General features: G+C 38.6%; 1 protein-coding gene across 1 annotated transcript in view; it reads right to left on the reverse strand.

Annotated features, from left to right (window-relative positions):
- Window positions 1-27,136, reverse strand: part of GUCY1A2 (guanylate cyclase 1 soluble subunit alpha 2) — a 135,815-nt gene that overhangs the window by 15,135 nt on the left and 93,544 nt on the right. Inside the window, exon 6 of the mRNA XM_063394581.1 lies at window positions 24,765-24,908. Within this exon, the coding sequence (XP_063250651.1) occupies window positions 24,765-24,908 (144 nt within the window). The remainder of the gene's footprint in view (window positions 1-24,764; window positions 24,909-27,136) is intronic.

Here is a 27,136-nt window from a genome sequence, read left to right on the forward strand (position 1 = left end):
ATAAGATGCTTAAGGAATAATTGAAAACTTGCCTAATTTTCCTTTCAGGAATCATTACAGCTTGAATCATTTTCCTGTGGTCTAATTAATAAAGGAATTATTAAAATAAATTGAAAGGCAAAGTAGGAAGAAGAAGAATCTGTGGGTGCCTTTCTTTTTGTCTTCCAGTAAAGAGTAGTTGATACTAAAACATGCAAGCAGACTTTCCAACTCACACTAAAGGTAACCATGTAACCTCTCTTCTGATAAGCACAGGGAAAAAAAAATTCTCATTTCCAAAGTCCTCTCTCTGCAACCAGCAATTTTAGTTGAGGGATTTCCTGAGCCAAAAGAAATTCTTTTTGTAGAGAAAAAGTATTTGATATTCATAATGTTCTAACATGAACTATGATAACATTTCAGCATGCATTCTTTCTTCCCACCACACACATGGAAAGAAGGAGCTTAATAAATAGTTCTCACACTCTGAAAAACACACTCCCATGCTAGAAAGTGAAGTCTCAGAATGCCTCACAGGTTAACTGCATCCAGGACACAAAATCCATTTTCTCAGAACTGTCTGCCTTACATAGACACAGATGAAGGAGAGAGGGCAGGCTGGGAAGTAGGAGACACAGTTTGGAAAGCAACCGCGGGCAGAAGTGATCCCCCACTCAGCCGACCTGGAGCTTTTCAAGCCTCAATAACGTGACTGACTGACAGCTGCTCAAGACTTTGTGCTGAGCTGAGCAGAGCTCAGGCTGGCACACAGCAGTGGCTGCATGAAAACAGCTCCAGGCACACGGATGGCCCAAGCTAGAAAGCAATTAAATAGGAAGCATTCTTCTGGATCAGGACTTTTGGTATCAGCTTCAACAATGTACATTGGTATCTGCACAGTAATATATCTTAAACAAAAGCACTCCTCACTTTCTGGCCTAATATACTGATTGATACTCTGTGTTTCAGTATAGACCTTCTTCCTTCTGGCCCTGCAGTGTCCCTCAGAGAGGAAAAAGTCACCTCTTGAAGGGTGTCTTAGCTATTAGCCCATGACACACAGCCAGATTCTTTCAAACAGAATCTGCCAAATACTGTGTTTTCTGCCCTAGTATTTTCTAGCAGCTTCTACAACAAATCTCAACATATGCCTTACACAGGGACATTTACTTGTAAAACGTCTTAATGTAAAATAGACTCTCCAGAGCTCAGAGGTCTGAAATCAGGGCCACACACTGGTGAGTCAGTGTGTCTTTCTGCTCCTTCAAAGGACTGCAAGCTGATAGGACTGACAGCTATGTCCTGGCATATGGTTTAGTGTGTGGGTTATCTGTATTCTTAGATAGATTTATAAATAGTGCCTTTCTGGAAAGGGACATATGACAGTACAGCTCACTACAGAATTGTTGCCAAGGAACAGACCTGCTCAGAGGAAAATTTAGATCACTTGAATTTCACAAGGTGTTCCATAGAACTAAATTACAGGATATATTTCCCCCCTATTTGAACATCATTTGGAGAAATAAATACTTAACATTTTTTCTGATCATAATTTCCTAGAGTTTTACTCAAAGAATTATTCAACCCATCTGAAGCAAAATACACAGCAAATTATACAAGGACAATGAAAAATAAACTAATAAAGAGTGAATGCCTTGGGATCAATAAATCAATTTTAAATAATTACTGGTAAAGCAATCATGTGGTTTGTGCAAAAGAGATGCAATTAAATCATACCCAATGTGGTGCACGTTACATATGTACATCCCTGGGCTATGATCTTGGCACACAGTCATTTTCTACTGAATGTGGGAAAAGGAGCAATGAAGCATTTCTACATAAAGAAGCCCCAGACTTGAAGGATGAAATTATTTTTCTCTTTCCCTTGAAGTTCTTCCACTATGATCTAAGCTAGGCCTGCTTTGAATAGTGGTTGGATCAGTCAACCTCCAGAGGTTCCTTGCGGCTTCATTTATTTCGCAACTCTGTATTTCATAACCTGTGCTGAAAAATTATACACCTGTGAGTCTTCATCAGCAGCATGAGGTAGAATGAGATTAAATGAAAACAAAAACAAAGACTCAGACTAGTTTGGGGAGTTCATTAGTTCTAGCATCAAAGAAAAGCTTACACTGGGGCAAGTTATTTTTGAGCCAAATGGGATCATGTGAATTCACGATAGCACTGCTCAGTGTCTAGGTTAGAAGAGGATTTGGGTCATCTGTAAGGAAACTTCTGACCTGAAATTGTTTACTGGAGGGGGTTATGAGTGGAGAGGTGGGTGTTAAATGATGTAAATGAGAATTTTTAGAGCTGCTAAACAGAAAAATAAAACCTATATCCTTCCCCTAAGGTCCCCAAGAAGAAACATTAAAGTTAATGTGCTTCTTCATGAGCTGCTTCTCACTCACCAATAAAACACTGCATTTCATTGCTGATGGGGCATTTAATCAAAAGCATCTTTTATTGTTTTCTTTAAATAGTAAATTCCACTGTAGGAATTTAATTCCTATGTGAACCTGTGTGTTCAGGCACTTAAAAAAGAGCTCATCACTCATACAAGCCCACATAGCAGTGGAGGATTTTTCCCAGCCTCCCCTCCACTGACACCCAAAAAAGAAAAAAAAAATCATCAGAAAGTTCTCTTTGATCCCTAGTGTAGGAGGACATCTTTGTCTCACAATGCCATCCTATGACATATACTGAATGGATTGGGTGATACTTTAACAAAGATAAATGACACATGCTCAAAATATTTAAGGGAACAAAAAAACTTTATTAAAAAAAAGTTTGACCTAAACGCTTTAACCTCAAGGATCAACCTTTGATACTTTTGCTAATTTAGTACTTTAAGGTAAATTCCACCTTATTGCAACCACCTAGAAGTTAGCCAGCTCATTTTTCTAGACTCCTGCTAAACACAGAAGGTAAATAACCTCAGGGCTGCAGTTCTTCAAATTCTAAAATTAGCACACAGGAGAGGCTGAATCAGTCACTTTTGAAGCTGTCTGACTCTACTGGTGGAACACAGAGGGACATTTAATGGTGAGTTTAACCTGGACACCTCATAAACAGACAGCTGAATAAAGGCGAGATGAATCCAACTCCCCGCCTGACAAAGCTGACACACTTTTACCTTTCCTTAAAATAATCTACCCTCTTGTGCATAAATCATCAAAACCACTGCTGTTGATGGATAGGACCCCATCAGAAGATCATTCTATTTGTAGAACTGCAGAAATTTCTTCAGATGTTTTAATGTAATGGTCTTTGAATCTAGCCTGAAATCTTTGAAACTGTAAAATGAAATGACCTTTCAGTGGCAGAGCCATGCTTCGTCTTTTGACCACAGTATATATTCTTACACATAGATAAAAATCAGACTGATTTGCTTTGGAAAGAGCTTGGAACCAATCAACAAGGATAATAGCAGCTTTTAATTGGAACCACTGATCTATAACAATCTTACAATTTTACTACTAGAAGCAACCTTATCTAGCCTCTACAATAATGATGTATCAGAGTCTTCCCAATGGCTTCCACACTATTAATGAAACCTAAATTGTTGCCAATGTCATTTAAACCTCTACCACCACAAGGTATGTTACTACTTTTTGCACAAAGAGGAGATACATTTTAAGTGTGTAGTTTCTACTGGATGCTCCAGCTTCTTGCAATCAGTACCAAGGTGATATATCAAGACAAAAAGTTATTAAACTACCTGCTCCATAGGGACACTGTAGACATGACAAAGAAAATCAGTGGGTCAGGTTTTGAAAATGCACCTGTTCTTAAGTTGGGAAAAGTGGACAGACTACTTCCCTCAGCTCTTCTCAGTCTAACAAACAATACACCCAATTAAACTGCTCAAGAAATGATTGGATGTGGCACTTAGTGCTGTGCTCTAGTTGACAAAGTGATGATCAGCCACAGGTTGCTTGGACTCAACAATCCAAGAGGTCTTTTTCCAACACAAATGATTCTGTGTGATTCTGTGACTCTGTGATATAGATAAATAATTGAAACAAGTAAATATATGCCCTCTTTTGAAACAGTGAATCAAGTAATGACGACATAGAAGATAAAAGGCTAAAAAACTCCCAAGCTGTGTATAAAGAATGCACAGAATTGCAGGCTGTAATAGCTAAAATATCACTGGCTTCCTTGTGAAGAAACTTCAGGCACTGCTACCATCATAGACACTTGAATACTAAATGTGCAACATAACAACTCTTTCTCATGCTCAAATGAAGGATAAATTAGCCTGTAAAGTAAAGAAAGCTTCCACATGACAGCTGGGACATACAGCTACTTTATTCCTTGTAGGTTCCAATGTTTGAACAGCTCACTGCATTAGATGATCCTTAAGCACCTCACTCTGAAATGATAATGCTGCTGTGCTCCTTTCCTTGTTCACCAGTTTGATTTTAAGAACTGCAATTTCTACAGACTGAACACAAGACAGTGTAAGATGATGACAATGATTTTTGCAGAATTTACTCAACCCTTGTGCCTGGAGCAAGACTCCACAGCTGGCAGTGGCGATTGCATACAAAGGGAAATGAGGCTCTCTGACTGCATGGATCCCATAAACAAAAGACCAAAAGACTTCACCTTGGCTATAATTGGCAAGGGGTTTATTAATACTCCTTTTTGGCCTTTGTACTTCACCATCACAAAGCTGCAAATCTTTGCAGGGAAAGTGAATTTCCTCCTCAGTGAGTTCAAAATACACATTCACATAAAATGATTTATCTGAAGTCTTTCAGACAGGCAAATCCAGACAGTTGTGAATAACTACTTCACACAACAAAGGGAATTAGCACAAAGAGAAAGGCAGGTGGTTTGCACTGAATTGAGGATTTTAGCAAATTATCTAAGCATTTAGTGAGTCTCCTGATTCCTGTATAGACAGCACTTCAGCAAGTCAAACTTTCTTTACACCATGAAACAAATGATAACAAAAGCTAGAATCAGAACTCAGAGTGTTCTGTACGGCTCTGTTACCTTCACAATCAAAATCTAGATTAAAAAACTGAAATTTGTAAATAAAATGGTTAATGAAATGAATGAAAAATCACTCTGCAACTCATACAAAATGTAACATTTTCTATTCCAAGATTTAAAGTAGAAATCCACAAGCAATATCTGATTGTTATTGAATATCAGATGTTCTATGAACAGAAATGAGATACTATTTCACTGTTTGTTTAAATTGCTTCAGAGAAAATTCTTAACTGCAATACAATTTTAAGAAGATGATTCAGGATAAATTTGAATGTTCTGGTGTTTTCATGTCTAGAAAGATTCTGATCTTATTTTCAAAAAATTAGCAAATGAAGGCCTGATGATGTCAAGAATATGAAAAAATCCAAACAGAGACTAATTGCTCTCAGATGAAGGTGAATCACTTTTGGGAAGGAAACATTTCAATGTTCAGTCTAATGATTTTCCTTCATTTCATTCAATGTTCTCTCCCACTGTGTCTCACACTCATCCCTCTCTCAGAGACACACTGACAAAGAACAAAGCACGGCAACACATACAGTTGTTTTTGGCTTGTAAATTCTTGTAAAAAATGGCAATCTTAGTGCATTTATTAAAATAATACCTTTTATGTAGATTATGAACTTTACAATTGCAAAAATTCAAATGTTAATATACTAAACCAAGATTATCTCTGCCCATCTTCACCAGCTATTATTAACTAATTTCTATTTCTATGACCCAAAACACAGAGACAAAATATTTAAGCACACTTATGCTATTATTTGTGTAAGACCAGAAAAGAAAGCCAGAGACTTTGATTTTCAGTTATCCTTGCACGCTCTTTTGAAAATGAAAAACTAATCTAGTTTGGAAGGAAGTAGAAGATGATTGCATGGCATGTCCATAACTTCCTTGTCTGTCACTGCTCTCCAGCCAACCTTTAATGACCCTAACTGGGTGCATTTGGCTGCTGTGGAGCACAGACCCCCAGCTCTGGATTTTGCTTATCCAGCATTCTCATTGTTTGCGTCTTTCCTGCTGTTGCTCCTATCTGATTATGCTTTATTTGAAACCTTTCCAGTCAAATTCTTCAACCAAGAAGTGGGTGAAGAATCTCTCTTGGTGCAACCTTTGCTGACCAGTCCTTTAGCTCTTAGTCTCGTTCTTTACCCCTTTCCTCCCAAATGCATGCAAGATGTGTTTTTGTGAAAAGAATACCTTTGATTTCTGGTGCCTTGTTCTTTATCAGTGTGTCTCTGAGAGGAAGTTGAGTGTGAAGATTAAATCATGACAATTTGATAATTTTTACTTGTATTTAATTTGAGTTGAAATTTGTGGATAAATGAAATAAAGTAGATGAAATCTCACAGTTTTGTGTAAAAATAAAATTCAGCATAACTTTATTTATTGAATTTGTTAATGATCTGCGATAAACCACACACAAAGCAAGTCAACAAAGTTCCTGCAAACTGAATGCATCTAGAAATATACTCTGAACTAAAAATACACCATTCAAGAGAGAAAGCTGGGAAATTCTGAGTGAAGACCAAAATGAATTTGAGATAGCATGCAATGTTGCCACGTGAAAGAAATAATCCGGGGCTATGAACAACACTGGTACTTAGAGTTCCTTCCTACAGAATTCTAGTCAACCTCACCAAGCCTATTAAGTCAAAACCTAGGAATTCTCAACAAGTGTGATTTCTGAAAAAATCAAGAATCTCTTCAGAAAGGATTTGATTAGAGGGAAACTAAAAATCTGTCAATACTTACAGCTTGGCTAATTATTACTCAATAGGGGAAGCATGATAATCATCTACAAGTATGTGCAAGATGTTAATATCAAAGAGGGATATACAGAGACACAACTAGAAATAGTACAATTTAAATGAAGACACAGGTGAATATCCAGCTTATCTAGGCCTAAATAGAGCCTGTACTGTAGTGACAGGCTCCAGAGGTAAACATAAGTTACATCATTTCATTATGGCACTACTGAAACATTGGAAAACACATTATGAGGATGCTGACAGGAAGATGGACAGGATGCATTAACAGATGTGTGTCTTTTTAAATTTTAACTTCATACTGCATTGAAGGACAACTAATTAAAAAGTGGTGGTTCATTTGAGGGTTTCAAATGACTTCTGCAAAGTCTGTTTTCCTGTCATCCTTAAGAACAGACGGGGTGGGAGAAATATTTTTTAATATCCTGAAACCACGTAAAGAAACAGAATTTTGAATTTCAGTTCAAAGAGAAATTAAATGTACCTTGGTTCACATTGTCTTTGGAATTTCACTAAAACTAAAAAAATGAAAACAGCAGCTGTGTTGAACCAATTTTATTTATGCTATAAATTCAGATATTTAACTTCCTTTTATGTAATAATCACATGATGACCAATGATCAATGTCAACAACATACTTAGCAGTATCAAGCACACATCATGAATAGAAAAACAGTGTAAGCTTGACAAAAACCAAATTTTTAGACAGTCATCCTTTCATGAAGGACTGTCAGTTCTGTTAATACACTGCAATCATAGTCATGTCATTTTGGCACTGGTTTGTTCCTCATCACAGATGATCACAGCTAAGCTTCCTGTGGATAACTATCAAAACAAACTCTTTCACAGGAAATACTTTGGCAGTTGTACATTCAGCCATGAGAATGACAGGAGGAATCACCTCACTAAAGAGCAGCAACCTCCAAAGTACAACATAGCTACATTCTACGTGGTTTTGAAGCACATGCCCCAACTGCCCCTACTTACTCTACATTGCTTCACTTTACAAAATAGTTTGTTCTGCATGAACTAGAACCCTGTTAGAGGAAATTAAAGTAGTAGCTCTTCTTAAGATGTACACCAAAGTTAAGACAAGCTCTCAAAGGCGTATCAGGATGTAAATCAACATTTGATCTTTCAGACATGTGGAGGCATTTAGTATGGTAGAGGCATTTATTATGAGGAACAAAAGCACTCTAAGTAAAAATCTCAAAATACAATAAGTATAGATGCAAGGGCCTCAGAACAAACTTCATCAATCCACCAATCCTTTTCTGTTGCACTGGTCTACTTGAAGAGCTGGCACACTTATTGTGTCATGAGTGACAGGGGCAACAGTAAAACTCACTACATTACACTGGCCTTTTAAATCTGTGACCATGAATTTAAAAAATTAGGCACTAAAATTCTAATCAGTGACTGACATTCTGTAACAGTAAATACATTACCAAGTAAAAAAGTTATGGTTCTATTAGAAATGTTCAGCACAGAAATGTAAAGTGAAAACAAAGCCATCTGTCATTAGAGTGGTAAGGCTCATGAAATTAAGAGATTCACTTACATAAAAATGCTGTAGATGATCCTCGAATGAAATTAGTCAAAACATATTTAAGATTTCTCATTGCAAAAGAGTTTTAATCCCAGCTTCCCACTTTAAAGGGTTTGGCTTCATACACTTCAAAGCTGTAGCACGGTAATTTCCAATTGCTTCATAAAAGGTAGGCAGTGTGTGTACAAAAGATACTTGCAACAAAAGACTGCATTATGGTGTGTCTCAAAGCTCATTATAAAGCAGCTACTACAGTGGACTGTGTCTGATAAATCACCACATTTTTCCTTCATTTAGTGTTACTTAGAAATTGATCTTGGTTTGTAAGCAAATTCAGAGAAACCTAATTTACTTCTAGTAATCCCCATGGGAAAGATGAATAATGTTCAGACTACATGTTCCACAGCCACCATTCCCTATTGTAGAATTGTGGGAAGACTAATGAAAACTCTTTTCCTTTTCTCTGAAATAAATGAATTATTTTCTATAGAAATAAATAGAAGCTTTCTTCAAATCAGAAACCATTCAAATTCATGCAGCTGAACTTAACACACAAATTTGAGCAAAAGAAGCAGATCTTCTCCTTTAAAGTGTGCACTTTATTAATGTCTGTCTAAATCAAAGAACAGTGTATCTCAACAGGCATGCAGATTTTTTACAAATTATGCTTATGTGTGAAGAACCTGCTAACAAGGAAGCACACTTTCCCATTAATCACGAGGAAATGCTGCCAAGCAAACACAAGTTCTTTGTGTCTCTAATTTCTGCCCCACTGAGAAAGGCTGTTTTTAAATCTGAAATACCTTTAAAGCTACTCCCTGCACTGTACACTTCAGTGAGGCACATAGACTCCAAGCTGTGTTGAGATAAGCTTGTTCAGATCTGACCCCATACAGCCATAGGAACACAGGACTGCTGCTGGGTCAGTCCAAGGGGTCTGTCCTGACACCAACCATGGCAGTGCTCAACACCCATAAAACATAGTCAGGACGTGACAAATGAAGAGTAATAGCTTTCCAGCCTTCCTTGCTTCCAACCAGCTCTGAGTCATCTGAGGTAAAAATGTATCACGTGCTGAGCTCCATGTTCTGTGATGCCCTCACTAGATTGTTATGGCTGCTTGAACTAACTGGAACAAACCTGAGCAGGTAGCTCTGGTATTTGCCTGTCCCTTAGTTCCAGCATATTTCTGGTCATCTTTCGTTGCAGCAGATTTTGCAAAGCTACACAATGAGTACATTCCTCAAATGTTCACGGGACTGAAGGAAGGCTTTGTTGTAACTTTCAGGCACTAATTGATGGCAGCTTAATTGACTGCAGCTCCTCTTCCCTTGGTCTGCCCTCCTGATGTAAGAATAAGGTGACAATAAACCTGACCTCTAACTCCACAGTGAGTCTCTTTTTCCCTCTACATATCCTCGACTTTATTTAAATGAAGTAATTCACTACACAATTAGCATACAATGAATTTTGAAATACTTTTCCTAAGAATGGAATCAGTTCTGCTCAGCCTGGAGACACCTGGAAACCTTCCCCAAAAATGATTTCTAAAAGTAACAATTTTGAAAATGTGCCATTTCTATGGAGGTCACAAGTGGTGCTTCTGACATCACCTCAGTGCCGTCCCAGAGAGTTTAAAACAGAAGGCAGCATCAAAGCACATGATTTAGCTCACTGCTTTTCCACCCAGTTAGCCCTGTGCTGACACCCACAGCTGACAGCACACTGCAGCAGATCTGGATTACACACAGAGCACTGCTCAAACCTTGTTAGTGAACTCTCACTGACTCAAAAGATGCCTGGAAAAGGATTTGGGTCAAAGGCAGTGTAGGACAGCAGAGGGCAATGCAATCTGGTGAGTGGACAGGATGCTGTGGGATGCTTAGGATGCCTGGGTTTAAGGGGAACAGAAATTGGGACGGGAAGAGGGCTCTGTGGCAGTTAAGACTGTGACACAAGACAAAACACAGGCCTTCTTCCAGGCATTCATGGCAAGGACAATACCTGTTTATCCACACTAAGCCACAGTGATCTTAAATGCTGTAGCTACCAAATCCTTAAGGCCATAACCAATATGTCTGAGCATAACCATATGGAGGAAAAGAGAATCTCACTTATAGAAAATTACTTAAAAGCAAAATTCAAGACAAACAAAAGGAAGCAGAGAGGAGGAGTGTGGAGCAAGGGGACAAGTTTTGGTATGTTAAGCCCATAGTGAAACATGGCAGAAACAGAAAAAGATGCACATCTGTTTTTCATGCACCAGTTAGAATTCTAGATGTGTCACAGTATCCAAGGGAAAACTGTAATTCCTCTAATCATACTGGGTTATAAAGGTATCAACTTCTGTTAATCCAAACTAATTAGAGAACACAAGTGATGCTGTCATTTTGGAACCTTGTCCAACTAAATTGTCAATATGCTCAGGAAGTAGCTGCATCTAGATTACTCAAAACATTGCCATGAGAGTCTAAGACACACCACGAGACGGGCTTAGCAATGTTTGCAAACAGAGTGAATCCAAGTGAATGCTTTACATAGATGGCAACCCCACATTCACATATGCACAGACACACATCCTACTGAGGAAGCCACAATTCCAGTTAAGATTTGCTCTTTGCTGGTGTTCTTGGAAAGGATGCAATAGCAGAACTGGTATTACAGACCTCTCAGAAATTTACACAAATTTCAGTGCTTTCTACAGCCCAGAAACCTGCTATTCAGTTCTTATGCATGCAGATTTGCTGTCCAGGATGGTTTTTCCTAGTGGCTTTTTGCTCCTTTTCCATTTCTGTGAAGGCGAGAGGAAGAACTTTCAGGAAACCAACAGCGCTCCATATTGCTTTCTGGTCTTCAGAAGACCAAACCTAAAGCAGTCATCTGGTACAGTTTGGTCATAGCTCCAACAAAGGCATTTACAATGCCATTTTTTGGGGTTCAGATGCCCACTAAGCATACAAGAGATTCTAAAACACGTATTTATTTCCCACTTTCCAATTTCTCAAAAAACCTTTTTGATTCTTCTTGCAAAACATTGTTTAAAGCTTAGATTTCATTTTAATATTAGTTTTATGTGGGCTGTGCAATGATGATTGTTGCTCTTAGGGTTAGCAAGAAAAACATTCCGTTTCGTACACATTGCATTTTTTAAACATCTTTTCTGAGGAAGAGAACTGAAATGACAAAACAATGACAGGCTCAAGAACAGCCATTTGGGGCTTAATAGCACTCCCTCATATGGACTGTGGGACACTCACATTTTTTCTAATGTAAGCATAGAGGCTAAGGTTGGTTTTCTTCACTCCCCTTACACACTGGCTGCTCTTAATAACTTTTTGTCTTACCAGAAATCCTAATCTATTTAAAAAAAACATAAAAACTTATGCATTTTACAGTAAAGCTTGGTTTAATATGAACAAAATATTTCACAAAAGCAAATGGAAAAAGAAACCTCAAGTGGCTCTTCTTACAGAAGTGTTAAAACCAGCAACAAGCATGAAATACACCTAGCTCACACTTCTAAGTGAAGGGAAGTGGAACCCTACACTACCACTGTCCAGGATGCAATGCTTAGCCTCGCTGAAAACCAGACTGGAAACTCTGAACTGTCTTACAGGTTGCAGTTTGTAGAGCCTGACTCCCTAAGTTCGTGAAGACATAACTGGAAAGACAGTCCTGCTATGGGAACAGCCTTTCTCCACTCTGCAAAAGGTACATTTGCAAACAATCACACTGATTCTGAATGGCTGCTCATTTCTTCTTAGTCATCAACAGTCAGACCAAAAAACTTATTCAATCGGTTCACAAGGGAACAGATCTTAGCAAAATTAATCTCATCTCCTGTAAACAATAGCCTTCGTGTGTGAACAAGAGTAGGCTTTATTATCCAGCTATTTGCCATTCATTCTCATGCCTCTAAAGCTTTTCTTCTGTCCAGAGAGCAAGACCATCACATAATTTAGGTAACCAATACACACAATGCAACAAATGGCAAACATCAAGGAAGAGCTCATGAAAAACAAAAAGGCTGAAAATTCTTTGGCAAATGCTCAAAAGTAATGAAAGCTCTGAGAACAGAAGAAGGATGTTAAAAGTGTCCTCAATATTTTTATGACTAGCAATTTCATAAGCTTCCTATGAGTCTGTGGAGGAGGAAATGGCAATGTATAAACAAACCATGAGGACATGATCTAGTGGTGGACTTGGCAGTGCTGGGATAATAGTTGGACTTGATGATCTTAAAAGTCTTTCTCTATGTAAACAATTCCATAATTCTATGATTCTATTTTATAAAAATCTGTAGGGTAACCACACTGAAAGAGATACCATGATCTCAGTCATAGCAGACAGAATTTTTGTTGCTTTTGTTATCTGAGCTATCCTAGCCATTAAATATGTCATTCCTTCAGAAAAAGGAGTTGACATTTAGCTGCAGAGATCTGTGACTAGGAACAGGCAATAAATTAGATAAGAATGTAAGAACAACTGTACTGACTCAGACCAAAAGACCATCTAGTCCAGTACTGTGGTCTTGGAAGCAGACATAACAGAGAGCCCAGTATGCAATGGATGGTACCCTGGAGAAAAATGGGCTTAAAGGAAGGATTCACTGAAGCCTTTGAAGATTATAATAAAGAAGATGTTCCAGGGAGTGTCAAACAGGAAGTAATCATGCTTTGTTCTCATTGAAGTTTAAGTAAGACTGTAAATTTGAACACCAAATAGCTTTGAAAAAGTCACTATTAACAGTGAAAGGAGACTGATATTTTGGAGTTAGAAATAATGAAACTGTCTTCATCCTACAAAAATACCTTGTTCATGCTAAAATCAGCATGTATTGAAATTCAATTAATAAGTATTTCAGAGTTGATATAGGAAAAAGGTCACCAATTTTCATGTTGTCTTGGTGAATATATAACCACCACCTGATTAAAAATAACCACCATGAGCAAATTCCTGAAGACAAATAGATTTGTAACATAGAGAAGAAACTGTTTGGTGTTTCTCTATTCATATCCCTTTCAGTATCTATGAACTATTGGGCACAAATGACAGTTTCTCTTCAGAAAATCTAAGTCTGAACAAAGGTAGCTAAGTGCAAAAGATTTTCTACCCAAGTAAAAGGACTTGAGTCCAGCTCCCAAAGCACTTACATGTACAAATGTGTAGTTAGCTAAATCAGGCTTGAAATGATCTATAAATACTGGACCGTATTTGATTAAATAAATACGCATTTTGGTCAGAAAGACATCTGAATAATGAAGCTGTTCTCTAAGTTCAAGAAACCAGTGTGCTGTGGCATGATCACATTTTTAAAACATTATAAGGAAGGTGCACTAACCAAGATGGCCTATACAACCAGGTCTGTAAACTGTGAAAGCTAAAAAAACATCAACAGATGCAAACTGAAATAGGAAATAAATAAAAGATCAAAGTCCTATAACCATGAACTATAAATACAACTTTTCAAGTACACTACTTTAAAGGTTGGAGTGTGTAGTGGTTTTCATTGTCCTACTTGAAATGTCCCCCAGATGCCTAATTTTCCGACCAGAAAGCTCAAAAATTTTCTTACTATCATAACACCTTGAGATCATAGCATTTTTAAAAAAAATGCAGAAAAACTTTTTGGAATAACAGGGAGATATATGTGTCAATTCATATTATATATTTGTTGTCACAGTCAAGAAAATGAAAGGACTTTTTCAAGTTAAGGTTTTTTAACAGTCTGCTTCTTTTAAGTAAATCATATTGATGCTCCCAAAGGAAACAATAACTCTAATTCTGCAAAGTGTTGTTTGTGGCTACAGAGTGGGTGCAGAAATGACTGTAGTAAAGCAGTAACAACAGCAGCTAGTTCCTCTCCCAAAGAACTGTATGGTAGTTAAAACATCTGCCTATTTTAAGTATTCTTTTTCTTCTGGTAAAGGTTATTACTAATTTTTTAATCCATTTTTTAAAATGCAGCACAAATGGACCTACTACAAAGTAAGTTGTCACAGAAAGAAAAACAGGTAATCTACACAGAGATGATGGAAAAGACAAATTTTCAGAAAGGCACACAGGGATTTAATTACTCACTTTCCATTAAAGTTTTTGTAAGAGGTGTCACTACTTCTACAGAAAAGTGAAAATACAAGCTATTGTAAAGAACATGTTACGTGTCCCAGACGAATATCAAATTTTAACAATGTAAACCTATCATCACCATACCTGGTCCAGAATAACTAAAGAGCTCAGTAAAGTCTGGATCTGCATGACTGGGAAGCAGCCTTGCTGAAAGGGATCTGGGGCACAAGCTGGCAGGGCCAGCAGTGCACTGCTGCAGCAACAAAGGCACGCTGGATCCTGGGCTGGATCTGCAGGGGCATTGCTGGCAGGGATGGAGACGTCCCCATCCCACTCTGCTCAGCCTTTGTCAGGCTGCACCAGAGCACTGTGCCCAGTCCTGGCCCCACTGATGCTTTAAGCTTTAGCTTTCATGTTTTTCAGATTCTGTGCTGCCTAGGGCTGTAGTTCTAAGCCTCATATTAAGTGCTGGTAAGCTCTCTTCACAGAGCACGTAAACAAAATATCCTTTTCCTGATGGAGGATCAGGGACAACTTTCAGGCCCAAAAGTATAAACAACAGTGAATTGAAGAGAGGAAACAAGATGGATGAGACCTCACAACCTGAAGCTGTAATTGGACAATATGCAAATGGACAAAAACTTAAAAAATATAAGACCTCGTGACTGGTTAGTCATTTGTGATCATTCTAAATCCCCCTCAGGTGTAGCCCTGGCCAGGCTCTTGTCCTGCCCAAGGTGTACCCTAAAGGCCTTTCAATAAATACCTACTTTATTCTCTCTCTTTATTAGCTCTGTCCAGTCTCTGTTTCAGATCAGCCTTCTTAAGGCACCACCACTGCTCAGGGAATACACAGACAAACTGGAGTGTTGAAAGGAAAAACACAAAGATGATCACTAGGCTGGAGAATCTGCCCTGTGAGGGAAGCCTGAAGGAGTTGGGCCTTTTCTCCCCACAGAAGGGACACCTCAGGGAGGAAACTCATCATTTCTAGTACTTAAAGGGCAGGTACAAACAAGACAGAAAGTCTCAGAGGACACATGGACATGACAAGGGGTGACAAGTACAATTCTTCTATCTCAACATAAGAAAGAAATTTTTTTACACTGAGAACAATCAATCACTGGAACAACACCCCTAGGGATGTGATAAAGTCCCCATCAGTGGAGGTGTTCAAGCTGTCATTGGACAGGGTGCTCAATAACATCATCTGGGCACAAAAAGTTGGACCAGCTGATCTTCAGAAATTCTTTCCAACCTTAAAGGTTGTTCTGTAATTTTGTGATTTTTGATAACTTCGTTCTAATCAGGTTTTGGCATTTTAGATATTAAAATAATGGTGAACCCTTTAAACAGTATTACAATATTTAGGCAAATGTCAAGAATTATTTTATTCACCTAGGAAAACTTTATGTCAGCAAGAAATTATCCAGAACTTCTGTTTATGGCATGGAGATTTAACAGGAGGGTACAATGAGATCTCAGAAATACATCTCTTCCCATCTCCCTTCTCAGGGTTGATTCTTTTCCTGGAATGAAGTTCCAAAGCTATAAAAAATCAGGTCTTCCTTCAGAAAAATGATCACTTCAATCCCTCCAAGTTCTGCCAGGTGGAGAAATCCCTGCACATTCTAATCCACTTTTCCTTATACCACTTTCCCCTTTCTTTTTATTGATGCAATCAATACATACAGGATGGTAGGACTGAACATCCTCAGATTATTCATGCCTTGTTTTCCCTCCTCCCCCATTAAAAACTAAAGTTTTTGCCTCTCCACTCTTTTTAAAATACTAAAGCAAAACCAAAATCCAACAGAAATATGGAGATTGTTTTGCTAAAAAAAAAAGTTTAATTTATTCAACATAAAGACTCTGAAGAAGATTATTTGCATTGAATTACTTTTACCCTAGTTTAGATTTAAAGGAGGTATTTGAACAGAAAAGGCTGTTGCAAATCCCTTGGAAGTATTGGCATTTTTTCCAAAATACTCTATGTCTCATATGAAAGGAAGCTGAAACACCATGAAATATTTAGTTTATGGATTTATTTATGACAGGAAATGTATTCTTCCTTAGGGAACTAAACTATTCTGAAACTGTTGAACAATGTTGCTGAACTTGTCAGCTTCTAACAGAAGGCCAAGCATAATCCTCCAGCATCCACCCCCTATCTGAACTGTTCACTCAAATATAGCACAGTGTAATGACTCACTGTTTAGCTCCGAATAATGACAACAGTTATGCCATAGAGTTTTTGAACTGCGGCTTAAAACTGCAGACTTCGACTTTTCTTCTCTGAACTGTGCATGTTGGACAGAATGGGGGAAGCCAAGTAGCAAAGTGCCACTAACAAATGTACTTTCTTCTTCTTCAGCTTGCAGAGCAGATGCTGGCAGCTGCTCTTAAAAATTCTGTAACTGTGTTTGCCAGAGTATTGAGCCAGATCTGCATAAAGGTTACATTTCTACAACATTATCCAGTGGGGCTGAGAAAGACCCTGATCTCCATGAGGCAACCCACAGGCAGCTCCTCTGGGACTCAGTGCAAGGCTCTGCTTGTAATCCAGGGTCAGGAAAGAGAAGGAAAAGTGAGGTGCTCTTCCTTGCAACATGAAAAAGCTTTGCATCTTCCTACCAATGAGCATAATCCTCCCAGAAAATTTACATTAAAGGGACAAGAGAACTAACAGGTCATGGAGAGGGGAACAATGCCCTTCAAATGTGTAACGGAAGTCATACAGCATAAAACACTCCAGACAGCTCAGCTCTGGTTTTTTTGTTTTTATATTTCCAGCTGCACCTTATCCAAAACTACTCATGCAGCAGCAGACAAGGGAGAGGGGAAAAGGAGTAGATGGGACGAGGCTCTTTCTTCAATCTTTTTCTCCAGGCTGCATCTGGATGAAAGAAGGAGCTGTTAGCACTGTCACCTAGCCCACAGATGCCCAAACTGCATTTTCCAGGAGGATGTGGTGCTTTTGCACACTGTAAGGCTGCTACAGGTATAATACCCTCTCTTTCTTCTAGTGGAGGTTCAGAGCAAAGGATGAAGTAAACCTGCCCTATTCACTGCTGAAACGTGACTCAGATAAAATAAACCATTTGGATTAGGTGACAAAACTGTTGGGGCCCTTGGAAGAGAAACAGAAACTGGATATCACTGATTTAATGGTAGTTCCAGAAAAACATATTGTCCAGTTTAGAAAAGACAATGTACATAACTGAGATTACAACAGTAAATAAGTGTCACCAGCACTGGACAGAACAGGCTTTTCAAGCAGGCAAACCACAAACCACAAAGGGGCTGACAGCTCGGGCACTGAAGGGAGAGGCAGACACTGCAGCAATGCAGCACAGGGCAGCAGCTGCCTGACAGCATCTCAGCAGCTGGAAACACAGACACTGAGGTAGCAACTAACACCACAGCTTCAAAGGGCATGGCATTTCGTCTCTGCACCTCCCCCTGAGGCCTCTGGGATCACCTGTACCTATTAATCCAGTGAGGTAGAAATTCAAGCCTAGCATTTTCTGGTCATGCTTACTGCATAAAAGCCAATCAAGCACTATTTTTATGCACAGTCTGTGCTGTTTCTCAGGGTATTATTGCTTATCTTCTGCAAGTCCTTGTGGGTTTATGTAATCTGATATCACTACCTTTTTTCAATTTCTGTGTAATGTTTTTCAGCTCTTCTCCATCTCAGGAGATAAGAAAAAATACTCTTGTAGTATAGTGGAAACCTGACTTTTTAATTTTTATATGACAAGAAACATACCAATGGAAGAAGAGAACATACATCTAGGACTTAGGAGAAACAAAATTTCAGCATTCAGCTAGCCTGGATTCCCTAGCCCAGTTCTTTAAATATTCATTAATTACTTCAAATTTTATGTCTCTATTACATATAAGCATATAACATGCTGCACGTGCTGCAATTCTAACTTTGAATTTTTGTTTATTCTTCCCTTTATAAAGATGCTACAATATCAACCTTTTGAAATGCTGCATACACCACATATTTAATTATTTATTCACCTGGTGGGTTGTGTTTCTATTGTTATTATTGCTTAGTTTTGTCTGAATAAAGAGTCAATGTAAAATAACAACAACATAAAATTTCAGCTTCAGCATGAGAGTCCTCCACTGACTGTAACAGTCAAAAGATAGAATGTGAAGTTCTGGCAGCTGCAAAAAATATCCCAACCCAAACCCAGGGGCAAAACTGTATCATAGGATATCTTCTATCCTAGATAAATGAGAATGCTGAAGTCTTTTTCCTCATAAAGAACACAAGTTCAATGTTTTATTCTCTTTAAAATTCTAGGGTTTTTTTTCTCCCAGGTCATCGTCCCAATAACTACTGGTATTTATTACTCTGAAGTGAGTTTTGATCAGTGATTTAACAAAATTTGGTAGATATGCCAAATAATTTGGTTTTTATCATAAAGTGTTCTCAGCCAAAAAGTGTTTTCTATGGAAAATTCCCAACCAGTTCTACTACTAGGCAGACATCTGGAGCATTAGTTGGAGGCATCTGTGCCTGGAATGACTGCTGAACCGTGAGAGATGTCACACCGTGACCTTAAAGCTAACCCCACAACCCAGCTGTATATCCTGTGGTGCCTGCAGGGATCTAAACCTTGAAATCCCTGCTGGTTTTCCCTCTGCATGTACTCATAGCACTGAGAGAAGGAAATGAAAGTATCTGCTCGCTGTGAGGCACCAGGACAAAGTTACAAGATAGGTGCAGCCATCACAGCAAGGTTTAGCCTCCCTTAAAAGGAAGTGTGACTAAATTACAGAGGCAGTTGTATTCTATATGCAGCTAGATTTGCATACTGTGAGTCAAAGCGCTGTGAACACGTAATAACCCCTGTTAACTAATCAACTGTGGAAAAGTTCACAGGGTGCCCTGGGCAACTATCCTGGTTTCTACAAGTATGCTTTATCTCTGCCACAAGGCCAAGAATCGATGGAATGGCACTTGTGCTTCCTACTTGCCAGAGACAAGATGTCAGACAACACATGGCATGGGAGAAGAATGGCCAGGTCTAAGGACAAAACCTCTTCTCAGCTGATCCTCACATTATTAATTTGCTCCTTGCTTGTCTTTTAGGTCTCTCTCCCAGCAGTCATTAAAAAAAAAATATCTTGATAGCTTTCTAGTTTACTCAAGTTGGGCTTACACTGGGTTGCCAATCCCAGTATCATGCCCCTGCCTGGGCAGGCAGATCTTTATGTTATGCAGAATCAAGTCCTCGTAGCTTTGAAAATCTGCCTTTACCATCTACTGCTGACTTCACCTCAGAACTGAAACATGTACCATCTGAAAGAATGACCAACCCTTTGGGAAACTTCCCTCTTCAGTACACTCAGTGACAGTCTAATTTCTCAGACCAGATTTTTACACAAAGCTGCTGCTGTGCACCGACTAGTCATATAAACCCCAATTTGCCTTGTTACTGCAACACATGCAGTAACAATGTCCTACAGTGGGTGTAACATAGCACGGTATTTGACGAAGTCCCTTCAAAAGAAAAGAAGTTGCAAATAGTGGGTGTGGTTTGGGCTTTTAAAAGATTATTATTAAAATCACACAAAAGGAAGCAGTTGAATGACAACGACTGGAGGGCTGATGAAAGTGAATTTTCCCTTAGAGTAGTCTAAAAAAACTTGCAATTTCGCACATTCCTGGGGAAATGTGCTTCAATCAGCTCCTCTCATTTTGCATTTCCAGAGGCACTGGGCCAAACTGAGGAAGTGCGGTCATGAACTATCCCATGTCCAGGGAATTGTCACCGGGGCTGACTCTGCCTCACCATCTCCCAAGGATGCTGTCAAGAAAAGTCCCAAGCTTCCCTGACAGGCAGCTCTGCATGCTCCCCAAAGCTGCAGAGATGCTCTGATGCTAGTAAACCTGTGAAACTATGAGCTCTTGAAAGCCTCTTAATGCAAAGGTTTCTTTTGTGGAACTGTTTCTGATTTTTTCTTTCAACACAAGGATGTTTCTAATTTCAAGTTCTGCAGGCTGAAGTAGGATATCATATACCTTCTAGAGTCTGATGTAGACATTAGGTACAAGGCGAAGTTGCTAGGAGACCACAGATGGAGCAAGGAGCATTGCAGTAACGCAGCAGCTTTTCACACAGGGATGATGAGAATGCCTGCATCAGCAGTCAGCCCTTCACAACTTAAACCAAACCTGACAACCTTTTGCTGCTTGCATAAAGATTTACATTTGGATAGAACCATTAAATTGCTATAAAACCAGCACACCAAAACCTGAATAAAAAACAAGGCAAGAAACATAGAAAAGGATTACACAGACTACACTTGCTACTCTCTCTCATTGTTTTGGGGAATGGCTCCTTCACTTAAAAAATAAAAATCCCAATTATACAAACAAATGTTGGCACTTCCTACTTGTGTCCTGGACCCAAGTGGCACATCCCTGAAATACAAAGGGGAATACTTAATGAACCAGTAGATGATGCTATGCACTCTGAATTCATTGCCCATTTCCATGTTATTTAGAAAAGTGTGTCACTCACTGTGGCAATAAGCCATTACAATCCACAGAGCCCTTTTGACTCTTGTGTGCCCATACTCATGAATCAGAGTTCATGCTAGTTAAAATTCACCACTTGACAAGCAGAGATTAGAGGTTTATCAAACTCAGGCTTTCATTGTTTCAGTTGTCATGATCACAGGTATTCAAACAGATAACATAAACCAAAACTACTGCAGCTGCAAGTTTAGGCCATACATCTTAGACATGCTAAACCAATGGTTCTACCCATAAAGTTTTATTTATCACCTGTACATGGAAAGTTGAAGTATAGAAAGTTTGGATCACATCTAAAATTCAAATGGAAAAGCTGTAACTGACCAAAGTTGTGAACCTCTGTTTCAGTTCAGCTCCTTCCAGTGGGATCATCCATCCTGAGAGGTCATTAACCTGTTCACTGTTGAGGTAGGACTTACCTGACAAATATTAATTCATATATTTCATTACAAAGTAGGCACTGCAAGCATGTCAGATGAATACAGACTACATTTACTCTCTTCATTTAAGAGGGAGCTACAGTAACAAATGTAGCCATATCTGTTCATACTGTCAGTGTTTGAAATTAGATAATGTTAATGCCTAAGGTGTTTGAGTGCTGCCTACAAACCCAATAATAAAAGAGCTTTGGCAATGCACAGCCGAAGGTTAGAAGCTTCAAGTGTGTCAAGTACTCCATCTTGATAATAAAGAAACAATTGAGCTGAGTACCAAATTATGTGCTGAGTGAATGCAAGGTCCCATCTACCTCAGCTGGGAATAAATGAATCAAATTGAAGCCAGTACCAGCTAGAAATTTTCTACACTAGTCTGTTTAGAGTATTTCACAAACTAGTCACTAGAAAGTGAGCAAAAAGAAAAGTGAGGGTATGTATTTGCTTCAGTTTGGGATTGCAGTATTTACAGGTCTAATTCTCATGTTACGGTAACATAAATAATTTCAAATACGCATGACATTTTTCTGTTGCAGTAGAACATTTTGCAATGTGTTTTGAATTGCTGTGGTAGGGCTCAACCTTTGTGTTTTAGACAAGAACACCTGCACACAATTAATCTAAATAATTGTAGTTACTTTCAGAGGCTTCCTGTAACACGTTTACTTTTCCTCTGCGAGTTCCCAGTTCCTATCTCTTCATGACCCTATTATATAAACCTTCATACACCACAAAAATAAGCAGCTAATTTTCTCTTGGGAAATCTCATTAGTGGAAACAAGGTATGTTCTGTCACAGCAGCCCTTTCAGAAAAAAAAAAGCTGAAAAGGAGCTTCTCCTTCTTTGGGATATACACTACACATTGATTAATTAGGTAAGATTTGAAGCATGATAAGAAGTTATCCGAGTAATAATATTCTCCAGGAATTCTATATCTGCACTGCAACCTTTCACTGAAGGTAAATGCCCTGGAGAATTCCTCTTAGAGAATTATCTCTAACTATTAAAATTAACATAATTTCACGTTATCTAAAAAAAATGTAGTAAAATAAAAAGCACATCCTAAACTCAAGTAACACTCATTTAAATGTAGGATGCAATTTTAAATCAGTATTTTCAGGCTAAAGTTATAAAGCACTACATATAATTAGTTGCACAGAATATAAATCAAAAGAGGGCTTCCAAAGTAAATTCTATGCTGAAAGGATAAAAATGTATATCAAATTCCACATGCAATGTCTGCAGCAAAAGTCCCTCTCTTGTACTAAAGCCTTAGCTCATACTAAAGTAATGGGATTTTGCCTCTAGTAGAACTGAGTTTAAAAAAATCCCACAGGGACCTGAAGCCTTTTCCATCACTCACAGGGGAATGATCAGCTCATTTTCTGTTACAAATATTTCTTTCCAAGAGGGCAGGCTGTGTTACAACACTCATGATAGGATTTGTGGGTGCTGCTAAAATACAGCTCGCTCTCTCTTTCTGCAAAACAACAGTTTCTCGTTACCCTTCAAGTCCCAGGCTGTTCACACAGGTACAGGGAGTGCTGGCACAGAGTGTCCATCCTGCTTGTGCATTTGTGCTGCCTCTGGCTCTGCTGGAAGTGCCCAATCCCTGAGTATGTGCCAGCTGCACACCGTGGTGCTCTCATCAGCATGCTATGAGCTCTGACTCAGAGCAGGGAGCAGCAGCTGGATATAAACAGACCTGTTTCATCCTTGCATTCTGGTGAATTCAGCCTCGAGATGACAACAAAATATAGCCACCAAAGTAATTTAGAAAATACATATAGTCCATAAACCTTCACACAGGGCAACCTAAAAGTTAAGTAATATATTCAAGAGCATTGTCCAAGTGCTTAAACACGTACAGGCTTGGGGCCATGCCACTTTCCTGAGAATCTCATTTGAGTGCTTGACCATATCTTCTTTATATCCAAACTGAGCTTCTCCGATGCTGCTTTAAGACATTTTTATGCACATGGAACATTAGCTAATGGGAATCTATGGCACAATAGGCCCCTTTATGTTTTTTTAGGAGAAAAACTGCCAACTAATAAAAATAAGGATCACTTCAGCCAATTTAACATTGTCTGGAAGGCAAAAGTCATGCAAACTGAATTTACAAATAATGAGCATGTGTTTAACTGTGATGATCATTGACATAGCCACTAGGAAAAACTATGCACTCCTTGCCATTTGTAGGAGGACTCTGACAGAGTGTAGATGCTCACAGCAGACATCCACATGAGAGGAATTCTAATCCTAATAAGCTTTAAAAGAAATCAGATTATGCCTCTGTGAAAGATAAGATTTATTTTTAAGCACAACTTCCAGATTAGGTACAAAGGTAACAACATTCCACAATATCATCACCCCCCCTGCCCTGAAATCTATTACACCTAAAACTGAAGGTAGAACAATTAAGAAATGATGATGAGCTTCTCAGTACCTCTACTTTAAGTTTGATGAACTGACTTCTTTCTTCTGAATTCTGAAGGAGGCTTATTAGCACTTTTTGAAAATATTTGGTTATTCCCAGTATTTTATTCTATACATATTTCCTCTGCAATGTCTTTACAGTCTTTCTTTTACAGGTTTTCTTATGCAGACAGTGAAAATAAGAGGAATTTTCTGAAAAACAATGAGTGGTAATGAAAACAGTCACAAAACATGAGTCTCAGAGTAAAACACACACCTTCGAAATTTCCCTACAATTGAAGCAATGACTCAAAAGAAAGGGAAAATATGAAGAGGCTCTCGAAGACAGCTCTCCCAGCATGTACCAGTGTAGTTAACACATATTAATTTGCTATAGATATTGTAAAAGCAAATACAATTAATCAAAAAACCACATATTTTAGTAGGATTAAATATTTGTTTGAAATAATCTTTCATCAAAACTGAAAATTCTATGTCTTCTAGTATCTTTAATCTTTTAATGCTTGTTCTGTGTTCAGTGAATATTCACAAGAAGATTTGAAAGAATTTTCTTCAAGATCCATAGTCTGACATATTTTTTCAGAAGTCAGGTATTCTTTTCAGTATGTTGGTATAGGGCCAAAAGAAGCAGAACAGCAGAGGAACTTGAACATGTTACAAAAGGACATCTGGTTTTCCCCCTCCTGCTACCTCCTGCACCAAAGTAGGGGACAGAAATGGCATAGCATGGAAAGGAAGCACATTAACAGTGAGAAAGAGCAGGCAGTCTACAGATTCTTTTTTTATGCAGGTTTACACCAATTTGGAAAAGAGGCACGTGGCCCATCAGAGCTGTAGACATGGTGATGCAAGTAAAAATTCTCTAGCAATAAACAGATTTCTACGAACAGAACACATTGAAATTACTCTGGTCCGTGTATCACTGACTAGCTCAGAATAAAGAGCAAAGGGGTTACCTTAATAGGGCTTCCATCTGGAGTGAGAACCTCTTCTGAAAGCTCCATCATCTTCAGTGCCATCAGGGCAATGGCTTTGGCATGACTAAGGCTTTTCTTATGGAGCCCTGCTGCAACACAGTAGGCATCACCTATTGTTTCCACCTGCAGCAATCAGACAAACCCAGTGTTACAGTGTGATAATGAGAGGGGAACCCTGCCATTAGGGTTGCAATCAGATAGTGTTGCTTAAAACATGTGAGCAAAATATCCATAAATAAGCAATTAGACAAAAGAGCATAATTACCTGAGTCTGCAAACAGGTGCAGTCAAAACCTCACTCAAAACACCACAGTAGTTTATCACCATTATAACCAAAGAAGATTGTCTAGAACAGTGTATGGCATCAGCTGAGATATGACAACATTCTCCCACAGCAGTAACACAGAAAATTACATTTTCCTAAATGAGAAACTGCTTGCAGCTTCATTTCATACTATCCTGGCTGAGTTTGCTGTTGGGTAAGAATAGTGCTGCATAATTATAATTTGTAATTAGTATTTGATATGCTAGAAAATTATATCAGGAAGAGAATTAGAAAAAGCAAAAACACTACCATAAAAAACAGAGAAGACTATCTAACTTCTCATTAGTGGGTAGCTCTTCCTGGTATAATTTACAAATATTGCTACAGACTCTTGACTGCACCTTTGTCCCTTATTTTCAAATAAGAATTGATGTCTTTCTCTCTCTCTCATGCAGGCTATCTTACTCTGCATTCCCCACCTGCAGGCATGAAGTTCAGCAGACTGAACCCTCTGGTCTCTTCAGGCAGGCCTTACTGCTCTCTTACTCTGATTTGCTTTAAAAGACCTGGCCTCCAGGAGGAAGTGGGAGCAAAATGAATTGCAGAAGCCCTCTGGCAGCCTGAGAAACACTGCAGCCCTCAAGGTCTGCAGCTTTATTTACAGCATTGTGTTTTGCAGTCTGTTTGCTGACACATCTGTAAAATTCTTGCACAAAATCCATTAACACGAGCCCAGACCTCAAGGATTAGTTTAGGTTTTGTGGCACAACTAATCTGGCTTTCACCCTGCACAGAACACCAAAGGAAAACCAGAAAATGCTTCAGCAAAGACCAGGGTGAGAAGAAAGGGAGTTATTCAGAGAATAAATATAGCTGATTTTTCTCTCTGCAGTGAATCTACTAAGTAGTAGGCCTGGATCTTCTCAGATTAATTTCCAGTCTTCATAAATTGGAAATAGTATCTCAATACAAATAATACCTGAAAAAGTAAGCATTACATGTAAATGTACCCAGAGCATGAACCTAGAACAGGAGTATGAGCAAATACCTCCTACCACCAAATTAATCTGCTGCAAGCCCACTGTGAAGTTTGCCACCTTAACCTTTCTGGCTGATTGTGCAGGAGGGTGTAAATATAGATAGGAAACTGAGGGTTTCTCATGAGCTGAGACAGCTCCTTCAACACCTTTGAAAGCTCCTAATAGTACTTGTATATAGAAAAAAACCCAAGTAGGAGCAACCAATACTGCTGTTTCACCCAAGCGATATCTCGGGATGTCTGTCTACAAGAAGCAGACGCTACCGATGCCCTGCAGTTTAGGAGTTTGTTTCTCCAAAGACAAATGGATGGACAAGAATATTGCAATGGCTGATGAAAAATGTAGAAACAGGACATAATAAATAAACAAGCACAGTGAGAAGTATCAGAAATTAGAAAGACAGCCTGGAAGAAATAGATGTTTAAAAATGCTCTAAATTGGAAGGAAGCATTAGCAGAAATCCACTGTCATTCTTCAAAATCTTGAATAAACATTAGTAGGAATAGACTCAAAGGTGTTACTACAGAAAGAGCTGAGTCTATGATGTCAAATACAAAAATTAAATACAAATTCTGCTCCCTGTTGAATGACCTAATTTCAGAATTACTTTTCCACTAAAGTTGGTTGCATAGATGCGGGATACTGTTCCTGCAGTAGGAGTTCAGACAGAACTCCTTATTTTGTTAGATTCTTCCCCCTTGGAAATTTCCATAGCTGTAATTTAACAGCTAAATTCCACACACTGAATGTACTGTGCTACCAGAAAAATGGAATTGAAAATGCCTTGTAATAATCTCTATATAAAAATGAAAATTATAATAGTGCCATTACACTTTAAAGTGCTTGTTCCTATGGAGTTCATCTGACAGCAATACTGGAGAACCAGGGGAAGAACTACAACTGCTTAGACTGACCTGGTACTTTAACCTGGATGTGATGAGTACTGACAGGCCTGTCCAATGATTTACTATTCTGTAACCCTGTTTTCAGTCACATACTAGGATTTTCCCCAGCTAAGCATTTAAGCTGAAATTTTCCTTATGAAT

The sequence above is a fragment of the Prinia subflava genome, chromosome 3, assembly GCF_021018805.1.
Source record: "Prinia subflava isolate CZ2003 ecotype Zambia chromosome 3, Cam_Psub_1.2, whole genome shotgun sequence".
Classification (NCBI taxonomy): Eukaryota; Metazoa; Chordata; class Aves; order Passeriformes; family Cisticolidae; genus Prinia; species Prinia subflava.